This window comes from Hemicordylus capensis, chromosome 2, assembly GCF_027244095.1.
Source record: "Hemicordylus capensis ecotype Gifberg chromosome 2, rHemCap1.1.pri, whole genome shotgun sequence".
Taxonomy (NCBI): domain Eukaryota; kingdom Metazoa; phylum Chordata; class Lepidosauria; order Squamata; family Cordylidae; genus Hemicordylus; species Hemicordylus capensis.
Window position 1 is genome coordinate 108216052 of NC_069658.1, and position 24615 is coordinate 108240666.

General features: G+C 42.9%; 1 protein-coding gene across 5 annotated transcripts in view; it reads left to right on the plus strand.

Moving 5' to 3' along the window:
- KANK1 (KN motif and ankyrin repeat domains 1) overlaps nt 1-24615 on the plus strand; it is a 167919-nt gene that overhangs the window by 119483 nt on the left and 23821 nt on the right. For 4 of the 5 annotated variants that reach the window (XM_053297322.1, XM_053297321.1, XM_053297317.1 and 1 more), the window contains exon 3: nt 20511-23168. In XM_053297322.1, coding sequence (XP_053153297.1) covers nt 20511-23168 — 2658 coding nt within the window. Of the gene's footprint in view, nt 1-2248; nt 2271-20510; nt 23169-24615 lie in introns of those variants that run through there. The other variant, XM_053297319.1, reaches the window with a different exon arrangement.

Here is a 24615-nt window from a genome sequence, read left to right on the forward strand (position 1 = left end):
CTTCTGTCTTGAGTCATAACTGGAGCAGCATTGCATATAAAATCTAGAAATTACCATTAATGTGGTCTCCATCTCTCTCTCTCTCTTTTTACATACACACAACTTAAATATTTATCTTTTATTTCAAAGTTACATTTTTCCACATGGTGATTAAAATTTGATGTTAATAATAAAAATAGGAGCTAGGTAAAATTTTGATGCAGGAGCTAGGTATGACCAGCTAGGGATATGCATGAAATGTTGATTCCAACATTTGGCCAAAATGCCAAAATGATTCAGGTTACCACAGCATAATGTTGCAGGGGGTGAGCACTAGCTTTAAGGAGCAGATATGCAGGTCCTTGCCTGTTTCTCTGCTGCCCTACCGCCATTCCAGTCGCTGCTCTGTACTGTTCAAAAGGCTGTGGGTGGCTGCTTCCCTGACCACGCAAATGGCACCCACACATGCACAGATGCGAGGTGTGTGCTGACACCACACAGGCTGCTGGAAACGGAGAAGCAGCCTCGTACGGCCTTTTGAGCAGCACAGCGCCATAACCAGAGAAGCTGTGGGATAGTAGAGGAGCGGACCTGCGGACCTGCTCCTTAAAGGTACCACTCCCCTGCCCTCCGCCTGCTGGAAACATTTTGTGCACATCTCTATTAGTTAGCAAGGAAGGGACAGTGTGGTGCTTAGGGCTGGAGCCTATGAAATCCTTTCTTTCTTTCTCCTTCTTCCTCCCTTCCTCTTTCTTCCTTCCTTTTCTTGGAAGTCCATAAAGGAGACTGAAACTGACTTTTGCAGTTGTCTTGATCCACCAGTTCTGAACAACCAGTTTTCTGCTCATTGTTGTGTTAGAGGTTGTTGATTTTTACCCACAATAGGTAAAACAGCAGAGCACTAAGGAATGAGCACACACTCCAGTTACAGAGTAGGTAGCAGAGGATGGTTTGGATATTGCAGCTGTTTAGAGAAAACAGATGGAGATCCTTGTGTGACTAAACACCAAACATTTATTGGTTAAATACACTTAGACAGGAAAGACCTATCTCTATCTAAAGGACTACATAATGGATAGGTAAGGAGAGAGAGAGATGTTTCCATCTGCTCTCTAGGAGGAAAGGAAGGATTGTGACTCAGCACAGGAAGTGCTGCAGAGTCAGTTCAGGGGTCATAGAGTAGGGACAGATAGGGAGACCCTGACTCACTGTCTCTACTCCCAATGCCCCTAGTGGTCATTAGGACAGTTGGTGCAAAAGGTCGGTGCACTGGAAGTTCATCTCCAACATGTTGCAGAAGGGGCTCCTCCCATAATATGCCTGCTGTCCTTGCCAGACTCCTCTGTCTCCTCCTTTGTATCTTCTTTGGAACTGCCGGCAATTGCTTTGGCACACTGTCCTTGCTCTGTGGTTTCTGTGATCTTTTTTGAAATAGTGGTGGCATCACTTTATGACATATAGCACCATGTGGAAGTAGCTGCCTGGCTCTTAACAAGGTAAATTTCGGCTCCTGTCCCTTCATTACTGTAGGTCCTTCTGATTTAAAGAACTCTTAATATCTCAGTTTTTGTTAATGTTGATCTATGTATGGCTATCTCCTGTTTGGAGAGGGCACAGATTGGAATATATTAATGTGCTCTTCTAGACCTCTTTTCTAAAGTTGGAATGCATCATTTTAATGCTTTTTTCCAAATGCTTATCTGCATTTGCTCTCTTTCTAAGAGAGGCAGTTTAAAAGTTAATCCTGAGGATCTGATTAACCAAAGATCTGAAGAGTATCCTCCTTTAGCTACAAAGAGCCTGACTGACTAGGAGCATTACAGTGTATGTTGTAATGGAACAAGTTTGCTCTCATCCTTTTCCCTTATAGCACATGTGTTGCAAAATTAAGTGTCTGAGGTTGCCTACAGGAACAGGAGAATGAAGTCTGGTGTGTGTACACATTTGGGTGCAATAGGCTTAAACTCATTACCCTATAACTTGACACATTGCTTCTTCATGGCCCATATTTCATGTTTTTGTGGCCTCAGCTCTGCTTGCTTTGCTGTATAATTGAGTTTAAGCTATGCCTTGTTCTCCTTCCTTGTAGCTGCTCCAACATCATCCCCCATTCCACAAAACTTATCTCAGGGACTTCTCCTTGCCCAACACCCTTCTCCAGTTCCTTTCCTTGTTTCTCTGCTCCCTCTACAGGCAGACCTTGGATTCCTGGTGTCTAATTTTCTAGTGGAGTCATTAATATCGACAGTTATTGATAATCAGTAGAAGCTGTATGGGAAAGAAAATGGAAGGTGAGAATCCATTGCCAATTATTAAGCTGTCTAATATGCATTCTGCATATTAAGTGGATTTTCTTGTTGGCAGTTACTCTTCAGGAAACAAATTCAGGAATAACTTGCTCTTCTATGCTTAAATATACAACTTTCATCTGAAGTTATGAAATATGAGGTGTGAACTGCAAAGCTTGCTGCTTCTAGAATCTCTTTTCTCAAGTCTCTGTTCTATGGTAGTTGACGTTATTATCTGTTTTGTAACATTTGTATCAATTTTTGAGGTTAGGCATGAATGTAAGATGGAACTCTTGTTATTATGCTCCTCATGAACAATGGTACTGTGGAGTGGGGGGCGGGCAGACAACTATTAAATAAGGACAAAGACTATGACTATAATATTGGGCTTAGAGGAGGAAGACACAAATACAACCCCCCATTAAATTTGCTCAGTGACCTTGGGCCAGTCAGAATTTCTCAGCCGAACCTACTTAATGGTGTTGTTAGGATTGAGGGTGGAGGTTGGGGTAGGGGAGGATATAAGACAATCTGAGCTCTTTGAAGAAAGGGTAAGATAGTAATGAAATCAATGACTAAATGAGTACAGCATTATGTAACTACTTCCAGCAAAGTCATTGGCTGCTATTCAGTGGCTCAGATACTTGCATAAAGGTTCCTGTTTCATGTGCATTGAAGGCAAATCCCTAGTGAATGCAGATAGTTTCCCTTTGTGGAAGAGAATGAATGGTAGCTGCATCAGGAATACACCTGTAACATGGAGTTGCAAAAAAAATAATAAAAATTTTATTTTTATTATTTTTATTTTTATTTCTGCCCAAAACTTGCATCTCTGGGCGGTTTACCATTAAAATCATTTAAACATTAAAATCATTAACATTAAAATAATTTAAAACAAACATTAAAAATTAAAACCATGAATCTAATTAAAAGCCTGGGTGAATAAATGTGTTTTCACATTTAACTTTAACCTTTTTTAAAGTTGCCAGAGATAGGGAGGCTCTTATTTCAACAGAGAGTGCATTCCAAAGTCCAGGAGCAGCAACGGAGAAGGGCCGTTCCCGAGTAGCCACCAAACAAGTTGGCAGCAACTGCAGACGGACCTCTCCAGATGATCTTAACAGGCGGTGGGGATCATGGTGAAGAAGATTTTCTCTTAAATACCTAGGGCCTAAGCTGTTTAGGGCTTTATAGGTAATAACCAGCACCTTGTATTTTGCCTGGAAACTTATCAGCAGCCAGTGTAGTTCTTTCAAAACAGGAATAATATGGTCTCTCCAAGATGACTCAGAGACCAGCCTGGCTGCCAAATTCTGTACCAACTGCAGTTTCTGGACTACGTACAAAGACAGCCCCACATAGTGCGCATTGCAGTAATCCAGCCTAGAGTTCACCAGCATATGTACCACAGTTTTGAGGTTGTTCATCTCAAGAAACTGACACAACTGATGTATCAGCTGAAGCTGATAAAAAAACACTTCTGGCCACTGCCTCAACCTGGGACACCAGGGAGAGGATTGGATCCAGAAGCACCCCCAGATAGTGTACCTGTTCCTTCCAGGGCAGTGTGACCCCATCCGGAACTGGCAGATCAAAATCTCCTGAGTTCTGAACCCTCACAATAAGTACCTCTGTCTTATTTGGATTCAACCTCAGTTTGTTATCCCTCATCCAGCACATTACCGCCTCCAGGCAGGCATTTAGGGAGGTTATGCCTTCTCCCAATTATGTTGACATGGAGAAATAGATTTGGGGGTCATCAGCATACTGATAACACCCTGCACCAAATCTCCTGATGATCTCTCCCATCGGTTTCATGTAGATATTGAACAACATTGGAGTCAATATGGAGCCGTGAGGGACACCATAGGAAAGTTCAGATTTTGAAGCACAACAGTCTCCAAAGGACACCATCTGGAATCTGCCTGTGAGGTAGGAGCGGAACCACTGCAAAGCAGTGCCTCTCACCCCCAATCCCCGCAGACGTTCAAGAAGGATACTATGGTCAATCATATCGTAAGCCACCGAGAGATCCAAACGGACCAACAGAGTCACACTTCTTCTGGCCATTCCCAATTGGAGATCATCCATCAGGCCGACCAAGGCAGTCTCCACCCCGTAGCCCGACCAAAAGCCAGTTTGAAATGGGTCTAGATAATCCGTTTCCTCCAAGAATGACTGGAGCTGGGAGGCCACCACCTTCTCAATCCCCTTGCCCAGCCATGGAAGGTTAGAGACAGGCCTGTAGTTGCTTAATCCAAGGCAGGCTTTTTCAGGAGCAGACTAATGATTGCCTCCTTAAGATAAGGAGGCATAATTCCCTCCCTCAGAGAAGCATTTATAACCTCTACCAGGCCATCTACAACAGCCTCCATGACAGATAGTATAAGCCATGTTGGGCAAGGATCAAGAGGGCAGGTGGTAGGTTGCACCATTCCGAGCAACTTGTCCACATCCTCAGGAGTTACACTCTGAAATTGATCCTGGGTGGTCACATAAAAGGAGCTTCTGGACACCTTGGCATCAGACTCTGTAATAGTTGTGGAGTTTGAATTGAAGTTGGCCCAAATACAAGAGATTTTGTCCACAAAAAACTAATTAAAAATGTCACAGTGAGTAATTGTTTCCAAGTACTGATTCCAGTGGGAAGAGTCTCACATTAGCCCCCTCACAACCCTGAACAACTTTTCTGGATGTGAACTTGCGGACGTGATACAGGAGGAAAGGAATCGCTTCTTTGCCGCATGTATTGCCTGAGCATAGATCTTCAGATGTGCTCTATGTAGTAATCTGTCAGATTTGAGTTGAGTCTTTCTCCACTTGCTCTCTAGTTGTCTCCCTCACCACTTCAGCCCCCGTAGTTCTTCTGTATATCAAGGGGCCAGTTTCAAAGCAGGTCGGAGAGGACGCTTAGGAGAGGATCTGCCCTGGTGAGTTTATTATTCCAATTCTCCACCAGATTGTCGACAGAGTCACCAGCAGAGCCAACACTAAATCCCTCCAAGGCTTCTTGGAATCCTATTGGATACAATAACCTTCTCAGGCAGACCATCCCTGCCCCTGTGGAGGTGGGATGTGGTCATGAGTCCAACCATAATCAGATGGTGGCCCATCCATGATAATGGGGAAATCACTGGAGTCCCTACCCATGGAACACTACCCTGTTCTGAGTGAAAGACCAGATCAAGCATGTGACCAGCAATATGCATCGATCCTGAGACCACTTGGGATAGGCCCATAGTTGTCATGGCCGCTATAAACTCCTGAGCCGCCCCAGTCAAACTGGTCCCAAAGTGAACGTTGAAGTCCCCCAGCATCACAAGCCTGGGAGACTCCAACACCAAGCCCGAGACCAAGTCCGTTAGCTCAGAGACTGTTGGGAAGCAGGGTGATTGGTACACCAGTAGAAGTCCCTGTCTATCCCTGGTCCCTGGGCTTAGGTACACACATTCAGTATGGTCAGACACTTCAACAGGGGAGGTATTGTTCTTATAGACCACAGCCACTCCACCTCCCCGCCCACTTGACTTCCCCTGCTCCTCAACAGAGTACCCTGGAGGGAGAAACTGAGACCAGATCGGGCCACCAGTATCCCACAACCAAGTCTCTGTAATACATAACAGATTGACCCCTTCATCCAGAATCAAATCATGGATGATTTTAGGTTTATTCTGGACTGACTTGTCATTACAAAGGAGCAAGATGAGGCTCTGTGGCTGGTTGGCATGGCTTTCCAAGGTCAAAGAGCTGGCAGGACAGCCAGAAGGAGAAACAGCAATTAAGTTTCTGATTTCCTTTCCCCTGCAATGGCCTGCTGACCTGTCAACAGTACTTCTTCTATTCCTCACCACCACTGAAATAGCTGCCCCATAATCAGTGGATATACCCCTTGTTTCCCCATCTCCAGAAAGACCCAGACACATTAAAAAATTTAATCACACCTACATGCAAATAAATTCCAATTATTGTTTTAAGTTGACTTTATTTGCATGTAGGTGTGATTAAATTTATGTGCAGAGGACTAGAAATGCCAATCCTGGGAGGTGGAAAACATCCTGTCATGAATCTTTCAGAAGTGAACTAGTAGGTGTATTTATCAGAGATGTATCCTATGCAACCTTTATGGAAGAGGGCAGGAGAGAGCATCTCCACTGCTGTCTTTGCCTTCTGCTTTGGAAAATAAATGTCAACTTTCCCTCTTTTTTCCCTCCCACAAATCTGCAGGGCCTGTCAATTAAGCATCCATTATTACACTGAATCATCTGTTTACGGCAAGCAGATTAGGATCTCCATCCCTAAAGGGCTGTTCATTGCCCTTGTTTTTGTTTTTGTTGTAAATGGTAGTTGGCTGTGTTTGCTAGAGATGTGCACAAACCAGTTTTTGTGATTTGATCTGAGCTTGAATAGCAAAATCCTTGAATCATTTGAATTGATTTAAGTGATTTGAGCACCATTTTTTCCAGAGACAGCTGGTCTACCGATTGGGGTTGGCACCTGACCAGCCTTCCGCCCCAAACTTAACTCATCAGCCCACCTCAGAGGACTGGTCTGCTGGGTAGTAGTAGTAGAACTGGGTAGACCAGTTCTCAGAGGCGGGCTGATGCACTAAGTCCTGGAAATTCCCAATCAGTAGACCAGCTCTCCCCGTAAAAACAGTGCTATTTTGATATTTTAAGATCTCTTAATGAGTGTTTGTAGCCACCTAATGGCACAGCGGGGAAGTAACTTGCCTAGGGAGCAAGAGGTTGCTGGTTTGAATCCCTGCTGGTAGGATTCCCAGACTATGGGAAACACCTATATTGGGCAGCAGCGATATAGGAAGATGCTGAAAGGCATCATCTCATACTGCGTGGGAGATGGCAATGGTAAACCTCTCCTGTATTCTGCCAAAGAAAGCCACATGGCTCTGTGGTCGCCAGCAACTTGGCAGCACAACTTTTTTTTTATTTTAATGAGTGTCTGCTTACAATATGAGAAGATTATTGCAGGATTTTTTTCAGCCATTGTCACAAAACTGTGGACTGCTTTCCTCTAGGAAGCTTGCTTAAGCCTAATGCCCCTCTCCCTTAGAAGACAAGTGAAAATATTCTTAGTTGAGACTGCAGTTTGACTTATATCCTATGTTCTGTTTATGGTTTTATTGGTTTTAAGATCTACTTTGGTGGTGATATGATAGCTGTTGTAAAGCACTTTTAGAGCAGCAGTTAAAAACCAGTGTATATATACATTTAGTAAGTAAGCATGATCTCTTTTTTTTTGTCAGACAAAAGCCACATAAAGCATGCTACTACTGTTCTAAAAGAAAACCACCCAACCTATCTCTCACCCACCCACCTCATTGTGCAGTACTTGAGAATAGTTCAAATGACTCTTTTGGTCATGATATTGAATGTAATTAAGCTTGGTAGATACTTTGGTGACAGATCCTATCCTTTTAAATATCCCATTGCTGTCTGTAGCCCGATCAGATCTCTTGAAAGCAGTCTTTCTCCTTTAAAACTTCATCTGCTGGGAACTTCTACAATTTCCCTGGTCAACCTGCTTTGAAGTTTTGCTTTCTTTAGCCCAGGCTACAATGCCTTTTTGGATGCAATGGACTCTTCCCACAAAAGACCTGTTGGTGTACAAGGGCCCAAGCACCTGAGATGGGCTGCAGATGGACTGAAGCTATGAGCATATCCTTACGGTCAGCAAGCTAGCTGGAACCAACATCCTGCACTCTTGCTACATGAACAGAGGTCATGGTGGGAGGGTTGCGTTCGACTGGCTGACAATTTGCAAAACACTGCAGGAATTCAGACTAGTACATCTTGCTTAAGTCATTAATATTTTGTTTTGTTTCTAGGCTTTTTTTTACCAAGCCCCAAAGTGCCATGATAATTTTTTAGAATAACCATATGTTACTAAGTGGCTCTACTTTAGCCAGTAAAACAGGGTAGACTGCTGTGTGTGTTCCCTCCCTCCCATCTCCTTTTCCAAACTGGATGTTATTATTGGGTACAAGGATTAAAGGTAAAGAGTGGTGTCAAGTCGATTTCAACTCCTGGTGCCCACAGAGCCCTGTGGTTTTCTTTGGTACAATATAGGAGGGGTTTACCATTGCTTCCTCCTGCGCAGTATGAGATGATGCCTTTCAGCATCTTCCCATATTGCTGCTGCCTGTTATAGTATCATCGGGGATTCGAACCGGCAACCTTCAGCTTGTTAATTCAAGCATTTCCCCGCTGTGCCACTACAGGGATTACCTGCTGGAAATTTGGTCTGATAGTCAAAACTAGCCATTTTGCAACCCTAGCAAAAAAATGACCCACACTGGGGGGCGCTGGCAGCGGGTGGGAACCTCATGGTGGTGGCAGTCCAGGTGCCAAAATCACCTAGGTGCGCCACTGATCTCGTGCCTTTCATCCCCTCAACTCAACCCCTGCTCCAGGATACTATAAACCGTTCAGGATTCAGGCAGGACAATTCCTTCCCTGCTCCATTTTCTGTTTTTTTGCCAGCTGACACCCTCAACAATCATTTAGCAAAAGTAAGATTAAAAAACACACACACACATTCCACCCCAACCCCCCACTAAGTTAGGCTGTTAAATGTAGATTTACTCTTATATTTTCAAGCGATCCTAGCACATGGCTCAGGGAGTATAGCAGGTAATTGGCTCTGCTCTGGGCCACCATTCTGTGCCTGCCTCTGCATCAGCCACTCCAGTGGGTGAATCCTGGGCTTCTAGTAAGAAATAAAGTAGATCCTGCAGTTCTGAAGTATGCTCATGCCTGACTGAGGGAGGCTCCAAAGTATACAGAAACTACAAACTTGTTTTGGGGGCCGCATGAAACTAATCAGACTAACACATGGGAACATAGGAAGCTGTCAGACCATTGGTCTATCTAGCTCAGTATTGTTTAAACTGACTGGCAGCAGTTCTCCAAGGTTAAAGCAGGAGTCTCTCTCAGCCCTCCCCCCCCCCTTTTTTTTTTGGCCAAAGTTACACTCACTTGAGAAATAATGAAGATCATGGTGGGTGGGTGGGAGGAGGGGTTCAGAAGGAAGAAAATGAGCACCTGTACAACATGGCTGGCTAACGCTCTGAACAGAAACACTCCTGTATGGGCTGGAGATACCCTGCAACCTTTTGTTGGAGGCCCTCACTTGTCATATCTTACAAATATAACTTGCCTTTTGAGTGGAGTGAGAGAGATGCATTTGGAAAGGAATGGCTGAGTGGGGCACATCCGAAAGCAGTTTCTAAGAATGCTTTTCATAAAATAAGAGCTTGTTTGACCATGACATTTTTGCAAACTATATTAAGATGTGTTTTTCTCAAACCAAGACCACTAAAAATGTGTCCCCACATTCTGATATCTTACCCTAGACAGAGCATTGCTGGAAGCCTTTAGACTTCGGACTCTAATGACAGCTGACCTAAATTGTCAATTATCTACTAAACCCAAAACAAATGGTTTAATTTTTTCCTAATGTGCATTAAGGGCAAAAAGATGAAAGGGATTTGTTTGGGAGTTTGGTAATTGAGTTGTTTCCCCAGTTCACGGTATCATGAGGATATCTTAGTCTGCACACACAAGTTGATAAGTGTAGTTTAATGTAGAAGAGATAATAGATATAAGAGAAGAGGTAGAAAAGGAAATTTATTTATTTATTTATTTATTTATTTATTTATTTATTTGCAACATTTTTATACCGCCTTTTTGCCTTGACAAAGGCACCCAAAGTGGTTTACAATATTAAAAGAAGCAAATTACAGAAGATTAATAAAAGTCTCAGGCTGTTGGTCTTTTCAGGAGTTGAGGATAAGAGCTCCCGGCCCTGGGTGCCTCCTTTCTTGCCTTCCCCTCAGGGCACACTGGTCTTTCAGTACTCCTGGGAAGGTGTGTGGGGGGCTGCCCCAACAGCCCTCACATATGGAAGCTGACTCTGTTAAATGTATGCAGGATTTCAAATTCTCTCTCCCACCCACCCCCTTTTTTTAATAAAAGTGCACTTGCCACAGTTTTGGTCATATCCGTAAGCAAAATTGTTTCTGTCACAGGCATAGCAGAGCTTTTATTTTTAGCTTTTAAATTACAAGCTGTGCTGGACAAAAGCAAGCAAAAACAGACTGCATGTGGCATAGGAAACCAGAATTGTTTGAGTTCAGACTGTGGTAGAGTTACAAGAGAGACAATTATCTTGACCAGATATTTCAATGAACCTGTCTTTGCCTGCCATGGGAGGTGGGGTCAAGAGGGGTAGGAATGAGATGGGTGAGAGAGCCCCACTGCTTTTCTTTTCCTCTTGTCTGATTTGGCTTGTTTGATGGGATCAGAAGAGTGTAACTTTTTGTGGCTCACATGATAGGAGTTCTGCCATACAGCTGGTGTGTCTTTTAACTGCTTGGAAGGAGCTAAAATAATGTGTTATGTTTGTGTCAATGATGCAGAGGAGAAGAAGAAATGGTTATGTTTGTGTCAAGTTATGTTTGTGTCAATGATGCAGAGGAGAAGAAGAAATGGACTTGGATTCCATTATTTGAGCCAGGCAGGCAGCAGAGAATTTTGTCAGGAAATTCCAAATGATTATAAATAAATTCTCTGTAGCAACCCCTGGGCTCCTTGCCTGCTTATGTGTCATGAGTACACATTCCCTTTAAGGCTGAGGAAAGTGTGCTTCAGACCTAACTTCCTGCAAGCAAAACATAACAGCTTTCTTGTACTCTTTGCTCCATAGAATGGTAAGTAAGGATGACAGATTTAGGGTTGCAGGGGAGGGAGCTACATTTTAGGTAACCTGAAGTTCAGTTTTGTTTTTTCACTTCCCGAGAGAACAAGCTGCTCGTACCTATGATCACTGGTCTCCCCCCCCCCCCGCCAAACACACACTGTGACTTTTAACATAAAGATGCCACTGTTCTCTCAGACAAAGTAACCCTCTGTTAGATGAATGCCCAAGGAAAATGACTGTTTAAAACTTACCTCTGCTATGGCCAAGTGTGTTTTATTTTCAGCCTGTTTTTCATTTGCCTAACAGAGCTTTTTTCATGTTTAGATAAAGTGTGTGAGAGAGAGAGAGAACGGGTGTGGGGTGTGGAAAGGAGGTGTATTTTTTTTCAAAGGCTCTTATTCTCAGCTTTATATCCAGGGGAATTAAATGTTAATTGTACTTGGATACAGCAAAGCCCTGGAACTGGAGATGTAGGTGGAGTCTGTTTTCCAGAAGCTTGGAATGTGGTGATGCAGATAAATATGGTTATGTTCTGAAGCATTTGTTGGAGTTTGCACTTTCCTAAAGGCTGAGATACCATGTGTCAGAAGATGGTGTGTTTTGTTTTCATTAGATCAAGTTTGTTTGAACAGGTTGCATTATCTAAGTAAAAAGGAACATTGAACTTTTGAGCTGGATTTTTCTTTTTAAGGTAAGCTGATAAATGTTCTGCATTTCCTTGGGTAATCGCTTCTATATTGATTATCAAAATCAATATAAAGCCAAGTGAGGAATCTGTGGGGTGTGTGTTTGTAATTTATTTCACCTTTGGGGGAGTAAAGGGCTGGGAGAAGGGTCAGTTTTGACATCGTGAAGTGACTTACACAGTCATTGGCATAAGCATGAGCCTGAATGTAGTGGATCCAATGCATTTTTATTGGGCTCATTTAGAATGTTTATGTGATATTTCATCTGGGGCTACCTGGGTGCCCTTTACCGTACTATGTATGTTGCACACCATGCTCCATCCACATGATAACTGTGCCCATTCATGCAAAGTTTCATTCCCTCCCCTTTAAAGCATAACTCTTTCTTATGCTAAACTGAATGATGGGATTTGCACCAAAATGTTTTGATAGATGGCTTGGATCATCAACTGTATATCAACCACTGGAAAGGAAAATTCTGGCACTGGGGATATTTTAGTTTCTGGAAACAGTATTCACTTGGGCATGCCTATGACATTCCTACAGCTTGTTTCCATGACTGAGGACAGTGATGTCTTGAATGACCCCTTGTTCTTGTACACAGGCAGAACCATGTTGAATTACTCCACCAAGTCAGCCCTTTTATAGAGTGCCTGAAAGGACCTTTGTTTTGTCATTCTGGAAAAGCCATTTTCACCTCTTGATGACATAGCTGGTGTGAGAGTTTCCCAAAGTGGAGTCTCGTAATATAATGATTTTGGACAGATCTCATGCAGGCAAATGAAAAGATACAAAAAGTGGTGGCTAGGCAGGTATCAGGGCATCCATTTATGCAGAATTTTGAGGACAATTTTCATTAACCTGAGATACTGCATGTCATATAGTCTCAAGTTGGCAGGCTGAATGAGTTGTTTTGTCTTGTTAGTGACTTGGCTAACTTACACTAGCTACAACTATGAATATTTATATATCGCTTTTCAACAAAAGTTCCCAAAGCGGTTTACATAGAGAAATATAAATAAGTAAAATGGCTCCCTGTCCCCAAGGGACTCACAGTCTAAAAAAGAAACATAAGATAGATACCGACAACAGCCACTGGAGGGATGCTGTGCTGGGGATGGATAGGGCCAGTTGCTCTCCCACTACTAAATAAAGAGAATCACCACTTTAAAAAGGTGCCTCTCTACTCAGTTAGCAGCTGCAGTTCCCCTCCCCCATCATTTATCACTAACATGAAAACATAGTAATACACATGTGCAAATAGCTCCTGCAAGTCCCAGTGTATTTGAAGGTCTAGCTTGTGGAATTCATTGTTCAATTTACATACTGCTTTTCATTAAAATTATCTCAAAGCGGTTTGCAGGTAACATGTTGCTCTGAGAAAGAGCAGATTAGATTTGGAGAAAATGGGAATCACAAACTTTGGCTACTGACGTATTCCATCTGCAGCTTCTAAAATGTGTCAATACTGTGTGATAAAGGAGCCAAAGAATAGAGTGGTATGAGAGAAGGGCTATCTCAAGTAGGTGTGATGTTATTTCTTTTCTGTGTAAATGGCTTTGATGATTATTTTTGTTGAAAAGCAGGCTATAAATGTTAGTATCTGTAAAGATTTGGGGAGCTGATGACTACATTGCTTTAGCAAACTTGAAGGTTTTTCTGGATGAAAAACTTAGAAGTCTGCCTGTGTATGGGTGGTTGCTCTGCCAGCAGGACTTTGTTTTGGCAGACAGGACTCTTCCTATCTGTAGGCCATCTGAGTGGTTGCGAAAGCTTCTCTTTTGGAAAAAGGCTGGGAAGGAGCTGTGAATGCAGGATACAAATGTAAGAATTTGTCATCTTTAAAGGCAGCTCATTTACACTTGTCACAAATGAATGAATTTTGAATCGAATAATACTAAGCCAAGTCAATCTTGAGAAATTATTCCAGTCAAAGAGCCAGCATAGTGCAGTGGTTAGAGTGTTGGACTAGGACCGGGAAGACCAGAGTTCGAATCCTAATTCAGCCATGAAACTCACTGGGTGATTCTGGGCCAGTCATGGGCCAGTCTCAGCCTAACCTACCTCACAGGGTTGTTGTGAGGATAAAAATACGCATGTACACTGCGCCTCTAAATAAATAAATAAATAAATATCTCAGAGAACCACTTTACATATTAAGAACTAAAATGAGCCCCGTAAGATCTACTTCATCTGTTTCCTTAAAGAATAATTGGTGTGTCATTCATTACATATGCGTTAATGAATATTTAAACACATGTAAAGAGTGTAACTGGATGTTTAGCACATAAATATCTTGATTCTGTAGAAACGTCTATTTGTATCCATCCAAGCAAAATAGTACAGCCAATCACAATAAGGCAAAAGTTAAAAAATAAACCCTTAAAGTATGAGAGCAAAATGGTCAGTGAAAATGGAATTTGACAATAATTGCACCAAATAGCTTTGTCCAAATCCAAGAAAAACTACAAAAAACAACAATTTTCAAGCCAAAAGGCAGGATTTCTGTCTGCCAACTTTGTCAATGTTAAAGAAGGACTGGAAAGAAAGATGAGAACAGGTTCAAAATCAGAATAATTAGCTGAAGAATATGCTGTTTTATGTATGGTATTATAAAGGCACTGGTATTGATATTGAACAGGACACACAGTAAATCTTTTTGTTCTACAATATGAAATATTTATAATTAATATATTAGAAGGTCTCTTGAATGAATCAGTGATAATGCATTAACTGTTGTCTGCCAGTGCATGGTTCATTACATTATGGGCCCAAAAGTGCCTTGATGAAAAGCATCTGCTCGAGAGTTGCTCCTGAGGATTACATGTGTGTCTCAGTTACACGCGCGCACACACACACACACACACACACACACGGCTTATTGTATTTATATATAATAAAATGCCAGGCTTATTGGAGTGTGTGATGGCCCTCCAAGTTAAATGATTAGTTACAAGTGGGTTCCTTCCTACTTTCTGTGCTGCTTCTCCTTCTCCTCCCCCCCACCCAACTGCCCCCTTCAAAAGGCACATGGAGATGGCTGGCAAAATTTCACAGGTAATTTGCAAAGTCTTCCACTGTGCAGACAAACTAGCTAAACCCAAGCCAGGCTGGAGTTCAGTTACGGTAAGTCTCCAGTTTAGTTAAGTAACTGCCTACCTTTATGTCCCAGGCAACCTTTAGGAATATAGGAAGCTGCCATATACCAGACCATTGGTCTATCTAGCTCAGTATTGTCTTCACAGACTGGCAGCGGCTTCTCCAAGGTTGCAGGCAGGAATCTCTCTCAGCCCTATCTTGGAGATGCCAGGAAGGGAACTTGGAACTTAGATGCTCTTCCCAGAGCAGCTCCATCCACTAAGGGGAATATCTTACAGTGCTCACACATCTAGTCTCTCATTCATATGCAACCAGGGATGACCCTGCTTAGCTAAGGGGACAAGTCATGCTTGCTACCACAAGACCAACTCTCCAGTGTGACTCAGTGGAGTCACTGGGGGCCATAAGTAGCCCGGCTGAGGAGAGGTGCACCCAGAGAGGCATGTTTATCACTGGGGCAAATTGCTTGATTGAATACACCTTGCTCTCCTACCCTGCCATTTAAGAGGGGTGTATGACTTGAAAGGTCATTACATCCTGCCAGTAGAATTGTTATCTCCCATACCATACCACACCACTTGCACTTCTAATCTGACAGGCGTTGATGGTGTGGTACAGATGGTGGTCAGGATGAGTAGGAAGCAGCTTGTAACAAGGAAAAAACAAATACTTAGCCCGATTTGGGTAGGAGATCTGATGTAAGATACTAGAAGCTTCGGGAAGGTGTTCCAGGTGGGGGTGGAGGTTGAGGTTGGAGGTGAAGCTGGTAAGGTAGTAATGCTGTTTTACTAATCATCAGACCAGTAAATGAATGGGCGGTTGGGAACTCAGACCCACTCACACAATGGAGTGAAATTCATTTTCTTGTTGGGCAGTTTTAAAAGCAGATTGTGCCTTACTTGTGCGTTTTAGATTTGTAGGTGCTTTACTGCTGGAATTACTGTTCCTACTGCTGTTTGCACTAGAACAGCAGTGGTTGTTGTGCTCCCTCCACCTTGTCCCTTCCCTCCTGAGGTCCAGCGCAGAACTCTTTGGTCCTGGTTTGTCAAGCTACAGTTCTGTGGCATCTTTGAATCTGGCGCTCTTATTTAACTATGGCTTTCCAAGGCACAATTAAACCAGGATGTGAAATAAGAATCGAATCTCAGTTTCACATCCTGGTTTCATTACAGTTTGTAAACCACAGATAAACAGCTCTAGGTGTGGACAAGCTGCAGAGCTGTGGTTTAAGAAGGCCCATAGCTTGCTGGGTTGTCTGAACCGGGCCAAAGTGTTAGATAGAGCATTCTCTTCAAAAGCAGCATCACTTATAAGCCTTTATACATTGCAGAGGAATATGGAATATCTGCCATTTGCCTCCTTGGGGACAAAGCAGAAGGGAACAGCAGTTGTTTGCTCCTTGCTAAAATATTTAATCTATCATGGAGAGACTTATTAAGATTTGCTAAATAGTCCAAGGAGGAAAACATTAACTACATGCTGTTAAGGCTGAATATTTTAAATATTATTTCTGCAGATGGTAGGGTCCTTTGGTTAGCTTTTTAGCCCACCATAAACTGAATAATATAGTGAAATTTCTGATGTGATTATAAGTGCAAACATTGTTTTATTCTTGCTTGTTGGTTGGTGAAGAGTCCATACATATATGAAAACAGGTTTTACCACTATATTTGTTTTTAGTGGATTAGGAGAAAAAGCAAATATCTTTTTCTTTTTAATGAGGATTTAACAGTTGAAATGAAGAATAATGACTGTTTTTTAAAAAGGTAGGTCTGAATGCATCTCCAAGTGCCACCGTTGCCAATATAAAATTCTTAATTTTTAAAATCACCTGTTGCTTTCAGAGGGTATAAGGGACCTGGCCTGTAGATGCCATTACTTCTCAGATTTGGCCTGCTTGACATTACTAGCTTCCATTTTCAAAGGGCAACTCTTCATTTTGACAGACAGAAAAAACACTTTAGCTTCAGGCATGTGTGTGTTTATCATCTGCCACCACTAGAAGAACCTAGCTCATACCTCTTTCCCACCCTCCACTTTCTATCCATCATGCAATCCAGTTTTAAATATCTGCAACTGCTTTGGAGGAAACTGGTCAGACGGCCTTTCTTGGACGGCTCGGGTGAACTGTGCTTTGCCAAGACAGGCAAGAGGAGGGTTGCCTAGCTCTGATGCTAACTGTCATTCATGTCTGGCCCATTTCTAATGGTCTCCTCTTAAGCCCTACCTCTTAGCCAGAGGCTCTCTTAGCCCTGGACCTTGGTGCCCCGGTCCATGGCCTCCAAGGTCTGGGGGGCCCTCCTGCTGCCACCCTGCTCTGCCACTAGGGGGCCCTCCTGCCGCCACCCCGCTCAGCCACTGCCCTGCACCACAGCTTTTCTGTAATCCTAGCCATCATGTGTGCAGCAGGCCTCCTCCCCCCATGGCGGCAGCAGTGGCAGGCGGAGCGGCTGCTTGGCCTGTTCATCGGCCCAGTGGCCCTTGAAAACTGCGAGGCATGCCTGTGCAGTTCGAATAGATTGTCGCAAGCCTGTGACGTCACGAGCTTGCAATGATCTATTTGAACTGCGCAGGCACACCTCACAGTTTTCAAGGGCTTCTGGGCTGGCCAGGCAGGCCCAGTGGCTGCTCTGCCCGCTGCTGCTGCTGCTGCCTCCAGGGGAGGAGGCCTGCTCAGCTCACCCCCCTCCCCCTGCTGCCCACATAGCAGCTAAAATTACACAAAAGCCACGGTGGGGCCTTGTGGCGGCAAGTGGGGGTGCAGTCCAGGTGCCAAAATCACCTAGGTGCACCACTGTTCTTACTGGTGCGGTGTGGGTGTGGATTCTTCTACTCTTTCTCCAGTTTTGAAGGGGTTTTTTTCTAACTGAAGAGGAGAATTCTAATGTCTAGCAGAATAAGATTTCATTTGGTTCTTTCTGAAATGGAAAAATGTCCTGTTTGTTCTGGGAGAATGTATGCTTGGGCTCAGTGAAGGTGTCTGGCTAACAATCTAGGTCCTGGATGCAGCACTGGAAACTGATTCCTTGAGAACCTGTAACTATGCAAATATGTACACTTCCTCCATGGAACAGACAATTTTTTAGTAGTACCTCTAGTGGAGAAAATATAGTTACTATGCAGTAAGTATATGTAGAGGAGAATAAACTTTATTATGGATTTTAACCCTCTGTTTTAACTATGGTTTTAATTAACTATTGGTTAAATCTATGGATTTAACTACTCTTAAATGCTCTGTTGTGCTATATACTACTAGTATATAGCCAACATGGTGTAGTGGTTAGAGTGCTGGCACTAGCACTGGGAAGACCTGAGTTCAAATCCCCATTCAGCCATGAAGCTCACTGGGTGACTCTGGGCCATTCATGTCTCTCTCAGCCTAACCTACCTCACAGTGTGGTTGTGAAGAGAAACATAACCATGTACACTGCGCTGGGCCCCTTGAAGGAAGAGTGGGAAATATATGTGAAAATAAATGGTTAATGCTATTTTTGTTTTTTATGGAAAAATTGAGGCATTCCTAAATTAGACATGTACCTGGTTATAAGGAAAGCCTGTTTAGGGTACAAACAATTTTATTTATTATTTTTTGCTTTCTTAGAATTCTCTAGAATTTTTAAAGGGAATCTTTTGAATGTAGAAGACAAAACCCTATTTGGCTCTTGAGTCTCCCAGAAGGCATTGGCTTAGAACTGGTCACTTAAAGAGGCATTGAGAGCAATGATTTCATCCATGGGCTGTTGTACTTCCATGTAGGTAAAACAGAAGCCGGGGGACAGGGGTTCATTTTCCAAACCACTCATGAAATTTTTTCAAAAGGATGGGCCCAAAGTTTTGTGGTGCCTGACATGAGGTGAAGAATGCTGCCTTGCCCCATGGCCCTGGTTGGGGTCAGCCCCCTTTCAAAATTAAGCTTGGAAAGTGCATGAGGGGCAGGGAGGAGAAACGATTGCTAGCAGCCTCCTCTTCTCTCCTCATGCTGTGGTTAACTAATAATTGCTTTCATTAATTTTGTAATGGGTAATTAATAATTGCTCTCATCTAGATATAATAATTAATTTTAATGTAACCGTTAATGTGCTGAACATTTATCTTGCTGTCCCGTCCTCTACCCCCCACCCCAAACACACACATATACATCAAGTCTTGGTTGGTTCTGGTCCACTAGGATATTTGAGTTGTGCACCCCCAGTGTAGACACACTGCTGAAGTGGCTATTGACCTTTCCCTACATGTGTGCTGGAGAAATGGAATGGCACATGAAGCAGCTGTGTGTGTGTGTGTGTGTGTGTGTGTGTGTGTGTGTGTGTGAAGTGATTTGAGCGTTGGCATACAGAGTAACAGTATTTAGTTTTTTTAAGTGGCTGATTTTAAGCCATCTAGTCTTTTCCATCGCAAGATGAATTGATAGCCTGAATGTCTGAGAAGCCAGCTGTACAAGCATATTTCCATCTGTTAAGGAGGAACAGAAAAAGTGAAAATAATTAATCTTATTACCTATTTTGTAGAAGTACTAATAAAAATAAAGGGGCTGTGCACCTTTAAGAGACAACTCCATTTTTTTTTTAAGTGTGTGCTGAAAAGGAGTGGCAAAAGTAAACAAGGTGGGTTTTCCCCCCTCTTCTAGTCCTGAAGCTAAAACTGTGAATTCATTGGAGAAGGCTGAGCCTATGAAAGTTCGTGATCTGCTTGACTGTATTTATATTAACGCTGGGCACTTTTTCCCTTATGAGGTGAAGAATGAGAAAGTTGAGAGGCAGGGATTTTGCAGGCAAAGAGCTTGTTTGACTTATGAAGCTACAAATGCAAGAAATAGTCCAAGGCCTGGTTGATTTTGGACAGAGGTTGTTGTGGGGAAAAGAAGCAGAGAAACTTTAAGGTAATGTTAATTAACATTTTAAAGCTTTTGTACTAGTGTTCAGAAGGTCTTACCTTGTTGTGGCGTGTGTATTATCTGCAGCTGGGGGAAGCAGGTTATAGAGCAAGCATAGGTATAAGTATTCTCTCAACAGAAGCTCATCCGATCTGCTGCAGTTTTATTTAGAATGCTTTGGTAGGGCATGCGTCTCCTGTGTCTGCAGGAAGCTGTGCTGTCCTGACATCTGAGCTGGCCGTTTCTCTTTCAGTTGAGATATTTTAGACTGCAGTGGAAATGGGTCTGCCGGAATAGTTCTTAGTATGTTCACTCTGCATAGTACAGGAACATTAAAAAGGCTTCATAAAAATCCAATACAGATATATATAGATATATAGATATATAGATATATATTCCCCTAAGAAGTGAAGACTGCTTCTTTAAACTATTTTGTTTTGGAACTGGAATAACATTGCCTTCAACTGTTGTCAGAAGTATTAATAGCATTAGCAAACTGAGAAACTTCTTTTGTAATGCTTAGCAATCCTCTAAGCTGTATTGAATTGCTTTGTACTTCACTGCAGTATACAGGATCAATTTATCTCTCATAGGTAGAATGTATGAAACTTGATGTGCTAGAAATATAAGATTTCCATAAAGCATTGTTACATCGTATAAACAATTATACTTGTTTGCTAGTGACTTATGCAAAACCTATCAGAAATATACACACTTTGGGGTGGGGGTGGTTTTAAATTCAGTTGATGCTTGTAAAAGGAAGAGTGTGTGTAAACATTAATCAAGATAAATGTAATAGATTGTTCAGTACAAAAACATGGATTTCATGTAGGATTTTAAGTTTAATATATAAATATTATCTTTCAGAAAAAGATGAAAATGCTCTGAATGGGGAGGATGAAAGAGACCAGAAGGACCCCTATTTTGTGGAAACACCTTATGGTTACCAGCTTGACCTGGATTTTCTCAAGTATGTAGAAGATATCCAGAAGGGAAACACTATAAAAAAGCTGAACATCCAGAAAAAGCGGAAAGTGACACCACCTTTTGTGGCTGTCAAAAACACCTCTAGCCAATACAGCGGATGGACATCAAATGAATCTCTCTCTTCATCCAACAGTGATGAAAACAAACATTCATTTTCCCTCCTAGCAGCACGAAGCCCAGCAGCAGCAGCAGTCTCCACAAGACCATCCTTGTCCTTTGAAGCCTCTCCAAATTTTTTAACTATCCCTGAAAGCAAACAGCTACTGTCTCCTTCACCACAGCTGCCTAGGCACAACCTTCGTGTCACAAAAACTCTAATCGAAACACGGCGAAGACTGGAGCAGGAAAAGATTGCAATGCAGTCGGTCTCGGGAGACACACGGAGGCCCAGGCTTTCCAGTTTTGGCGCCATGGGCTCAACAAGCTCGCTTCCTTCCTTTGTAGGGTCGGGTGGACACAACCAGATGTCTCAGCAGTTTCAGAATGGGTATCAGGGCAATGGAGACTATAGTGTTTATCCAGCTTCCTCTTTGGGCAGTTCCATCCGGCATAGCCCCTTGAGTTCAGGTATATCGACTCCTGTGACCAATGTGAGTCCAGTGCATCTGCAACACATCAGGGAACAAATGGCTATTGCCCTCAAACGCCTCAAGGAGCTTGAGGAGCAAGTCAAGACTATTCCTGTGCTCCAGGTTAAGATTTCAGTATTGCAGGAAGAGAAAAGGCAGATGATGGCAAAACTCAAAAGCCAGAGAATAGTCAACCAGAATGACACCGGCCATTTCAGAAAGAGATCTTATAGTGCAGGAAATGCAGAGCAATGGAAGCATCTCTCTCCTGTTAGAGGTGGGGAACTCTATATAGACTGCGAGGAAGATGTGGGGAATGCAGACCAGAGCTCAGAGAGGACAGAAGAATTTAGGCAGCTGACTGCTGAAATGCAAGCCTTAGAAAAGAAAATCCAGGACAGTAGTTATGATATTCCATCTAACCTGCGAGTGAATCGAGAAAGTGTAACAAAAGAAAACAGGTCTGTGGCTGTGGGTGCAGAGGAAAATATGAATGATGTTGTTGTATACAACAGAGCTTTGGGGATGGGCAGGGACGTAGCCATAGGGACAGAATGCAAGACTAAGGATTCCAGTGTTGGGGTCACAGAGGGGATGCTTGGTCTGTCTACAGAGGCCGAGAGGGAAATAGAGCTCCAGCATCAGACCATTGATGCCCTTAAAGAGAAAATCTACCGGTTGGAGGTTCAGTTGAGGGAAACAACTCATGACAGGGAAATGACCAAATTAAAACATGAGCTCCAGGCAGCTGGATCTAGGAAGAAAATGGACAAAGCACTGATGGCACAGCCCCTTGTCTTCAGCAGAGCAGTGGAAGCAGTCATACAAACAAGAGACCAAATGGTGGGAGGTCATGTGGACATTGTTGATTCATGTGTGGGGAGCCATCTCCAGATGAGCAGTGTTGGTGTATTGTGTAGGCCATCATTGCATAGCACAGCTGTGGGTCCAGATGTGCCCATGAATTGGTGGATTGTGAAAGAGAGAAAAGAAGTCCGTGACTGCTGCATTGGGAGCTCTATTGAGATGAGCAGCAAGAATGTGGGCACAGAAATGAGCATCTGCGAAACTGGGGTCAATACAGAGGAGTCTGTCGACAGTCTAAGCCTACGCAAGAGAGAACTGCAAATCAAGGAAGTGCGCTCAATAGGTTGTGGGGACTGCTTGAATGTGGCTGTCTGTCCAGCAAAGGAGACCATGTCCCGCAGCACGAACACAGAGACTGGTTGCAAATCAGATTCTGGAGTCATGGCAGTGCCTCATACAACTACCCAGGGAACCAATACAGTATTAGAGAGAGCTGACCAATTCACCAACACAGAAATGGCTACCTTGATGGATTCCAGCACCAACACTTTCTTGAGCACTTATGATAAACAGACAAACACTGTGATTGTGGAGATGCGGACTGTGGCTGTGGGTGATGGTAGAGTAAAAGATGTAAATACAGCTGCCAAAACGCGTTCCATTGGTGTGGGAACACTGCTTTCCGCCACTGCTAGCTATGAAAAACCTTCTCTAACAAAGACCAAAGACTGCGGAGTGGGGCAGATCAGTATTAATGAGAACTATCTAGTTGGCCTGAAAATGAGAAACATTGCTTGTGGTCCCCCTCCAGTGTCTGTAGTGCCACCCAGCACTAGAAGCATTGGTGTTGGGGATGAATCTGTGTGTGAGTCAGGGAACCTTGTGCTGAATAGTCCGTTTCCTGTGCCCGAAATGAAAACTGGTTTGGATCACTATATTGAGCAAGTTCAAAAGCTTGTTCAGGAGCAGCAGATGCTTCTTGCTGAAAACTATTCTGAACTAGCAGAAGCTTTTGGAGAGCCTCACTCACAGATTGGCTCTCTCAATTCTCAGCTCATCAGCACTCTGTCTTCCATCAACACTGTCATGAAATATGCAAGCACAGAGGAACTGCGTAACTTGGACATCCCAAAGCAAAGCATGGACAGAACTACTGCAACAGGTATGTTGAACTGACTTTTGCATTTGCCTAGTAAGAGGATGATTCTTTAGACATTGCACAATGTTTGTTTTTACAGTGCAGTGGGGGAAACAGCTGTGTACACCATTACTCTTCTCTCAATGGAATGAAAAGACTAGGAAAGAGATTCCTATCTTAATACAGTAGACAACATTGAAGTGATGAGTCGTATCAGTACTTAAATACCTAGAATAGCTAAAAATACCAGCGGCTGGGTAATCTGTCTATTCTGTTTCCCTGAGTATTTAACCTACATATAGTTGAGATCTTGAGAGCTCAGACCCTATTGATGGCAGGATGTGACTAAAATTATGCCAAAAACATTTTATACAGTAGGTCAGCTCTTCCCAAAGTAGTCTCATTTCCATAGACATTTACATTTGCTTCCCTTGTCTTTATACTTTAATGTCCTATGACTAATTCTTGTTAGTGTTGTTTAAGCTATGCAACTCTGACTTAAACTGCTGCTCCAGAAACAGGTTCTAGTGGTAAATGGTGTGGATATTTGTGCAAGCCACACCACAACCTGTTAAGCCATCCCTGTGCTTCAGCTACTGGGATGGGAGCTGCTCAAAAGGTTGTGACTCTCTCTTTTAAAGTGGTCCATGCTTTTACATTATCTGTCTGGATGAAACTCTTCCACTGTCCATTGTTCTACACTTCTTTCCTCATAGGAGCCTTTTAACAGTGAATTTGTATCATTGCACCCATCACCTAGGCCTAGTTATCACTGAGGCACATAAGCTATATCACTTCAGACTGCAGGTGGGGTCTCACATGACTGAATATTCCTCCATTCAAAAAATTATTTCCATATAGAAAACTAGATGTTGGACAGAAGTATTCTAGTGTTGCCTTTTTCTTGACATGCTAGTCTTCTGTATGCATGGAATCTTTGTGTTTCACTCTTCTCCCCGTGTCCCCCCATGCACTTTGTAGTGATCCAGCCCAAATATAGGCTTACAACCTCCGGGAGAACGAAGTCCTGGATACTTGGGTGACATTTGTTGTTGTTTTTAAGCAGAAGTTAAACCTGACTATGTTGTGGTCTTGGAACCCAGTTACTTCATGATCCTGCTGTATAGTTTTCCCTTCCCCTTTTAAGAAAATAGGATTGAATGTACTAGGGTGTGTGCATAGGTGCAATGATGCCACTTTATTAAGGATATTAAAAACATCCCAGCTAACATGAAGGATTCTGTCCTATAAATGATATATCAAGACTGGTAATAGACCCTAAACTGAAAAGAAATGCAGCTGCACTGGCTTGGGGACAGTGGCTGACATGATGCGTAGAGTTCCACCTGCATAAACTCCGCCCCAGGATCTTGCGTCCCAGACCTGACACACTGTTCAAAACTAGCAGTTACACAAGCAGCACTACTGCAGTTTTCCCCATTGGGGTGGGTGATGAAGTAGCACTGCTCAC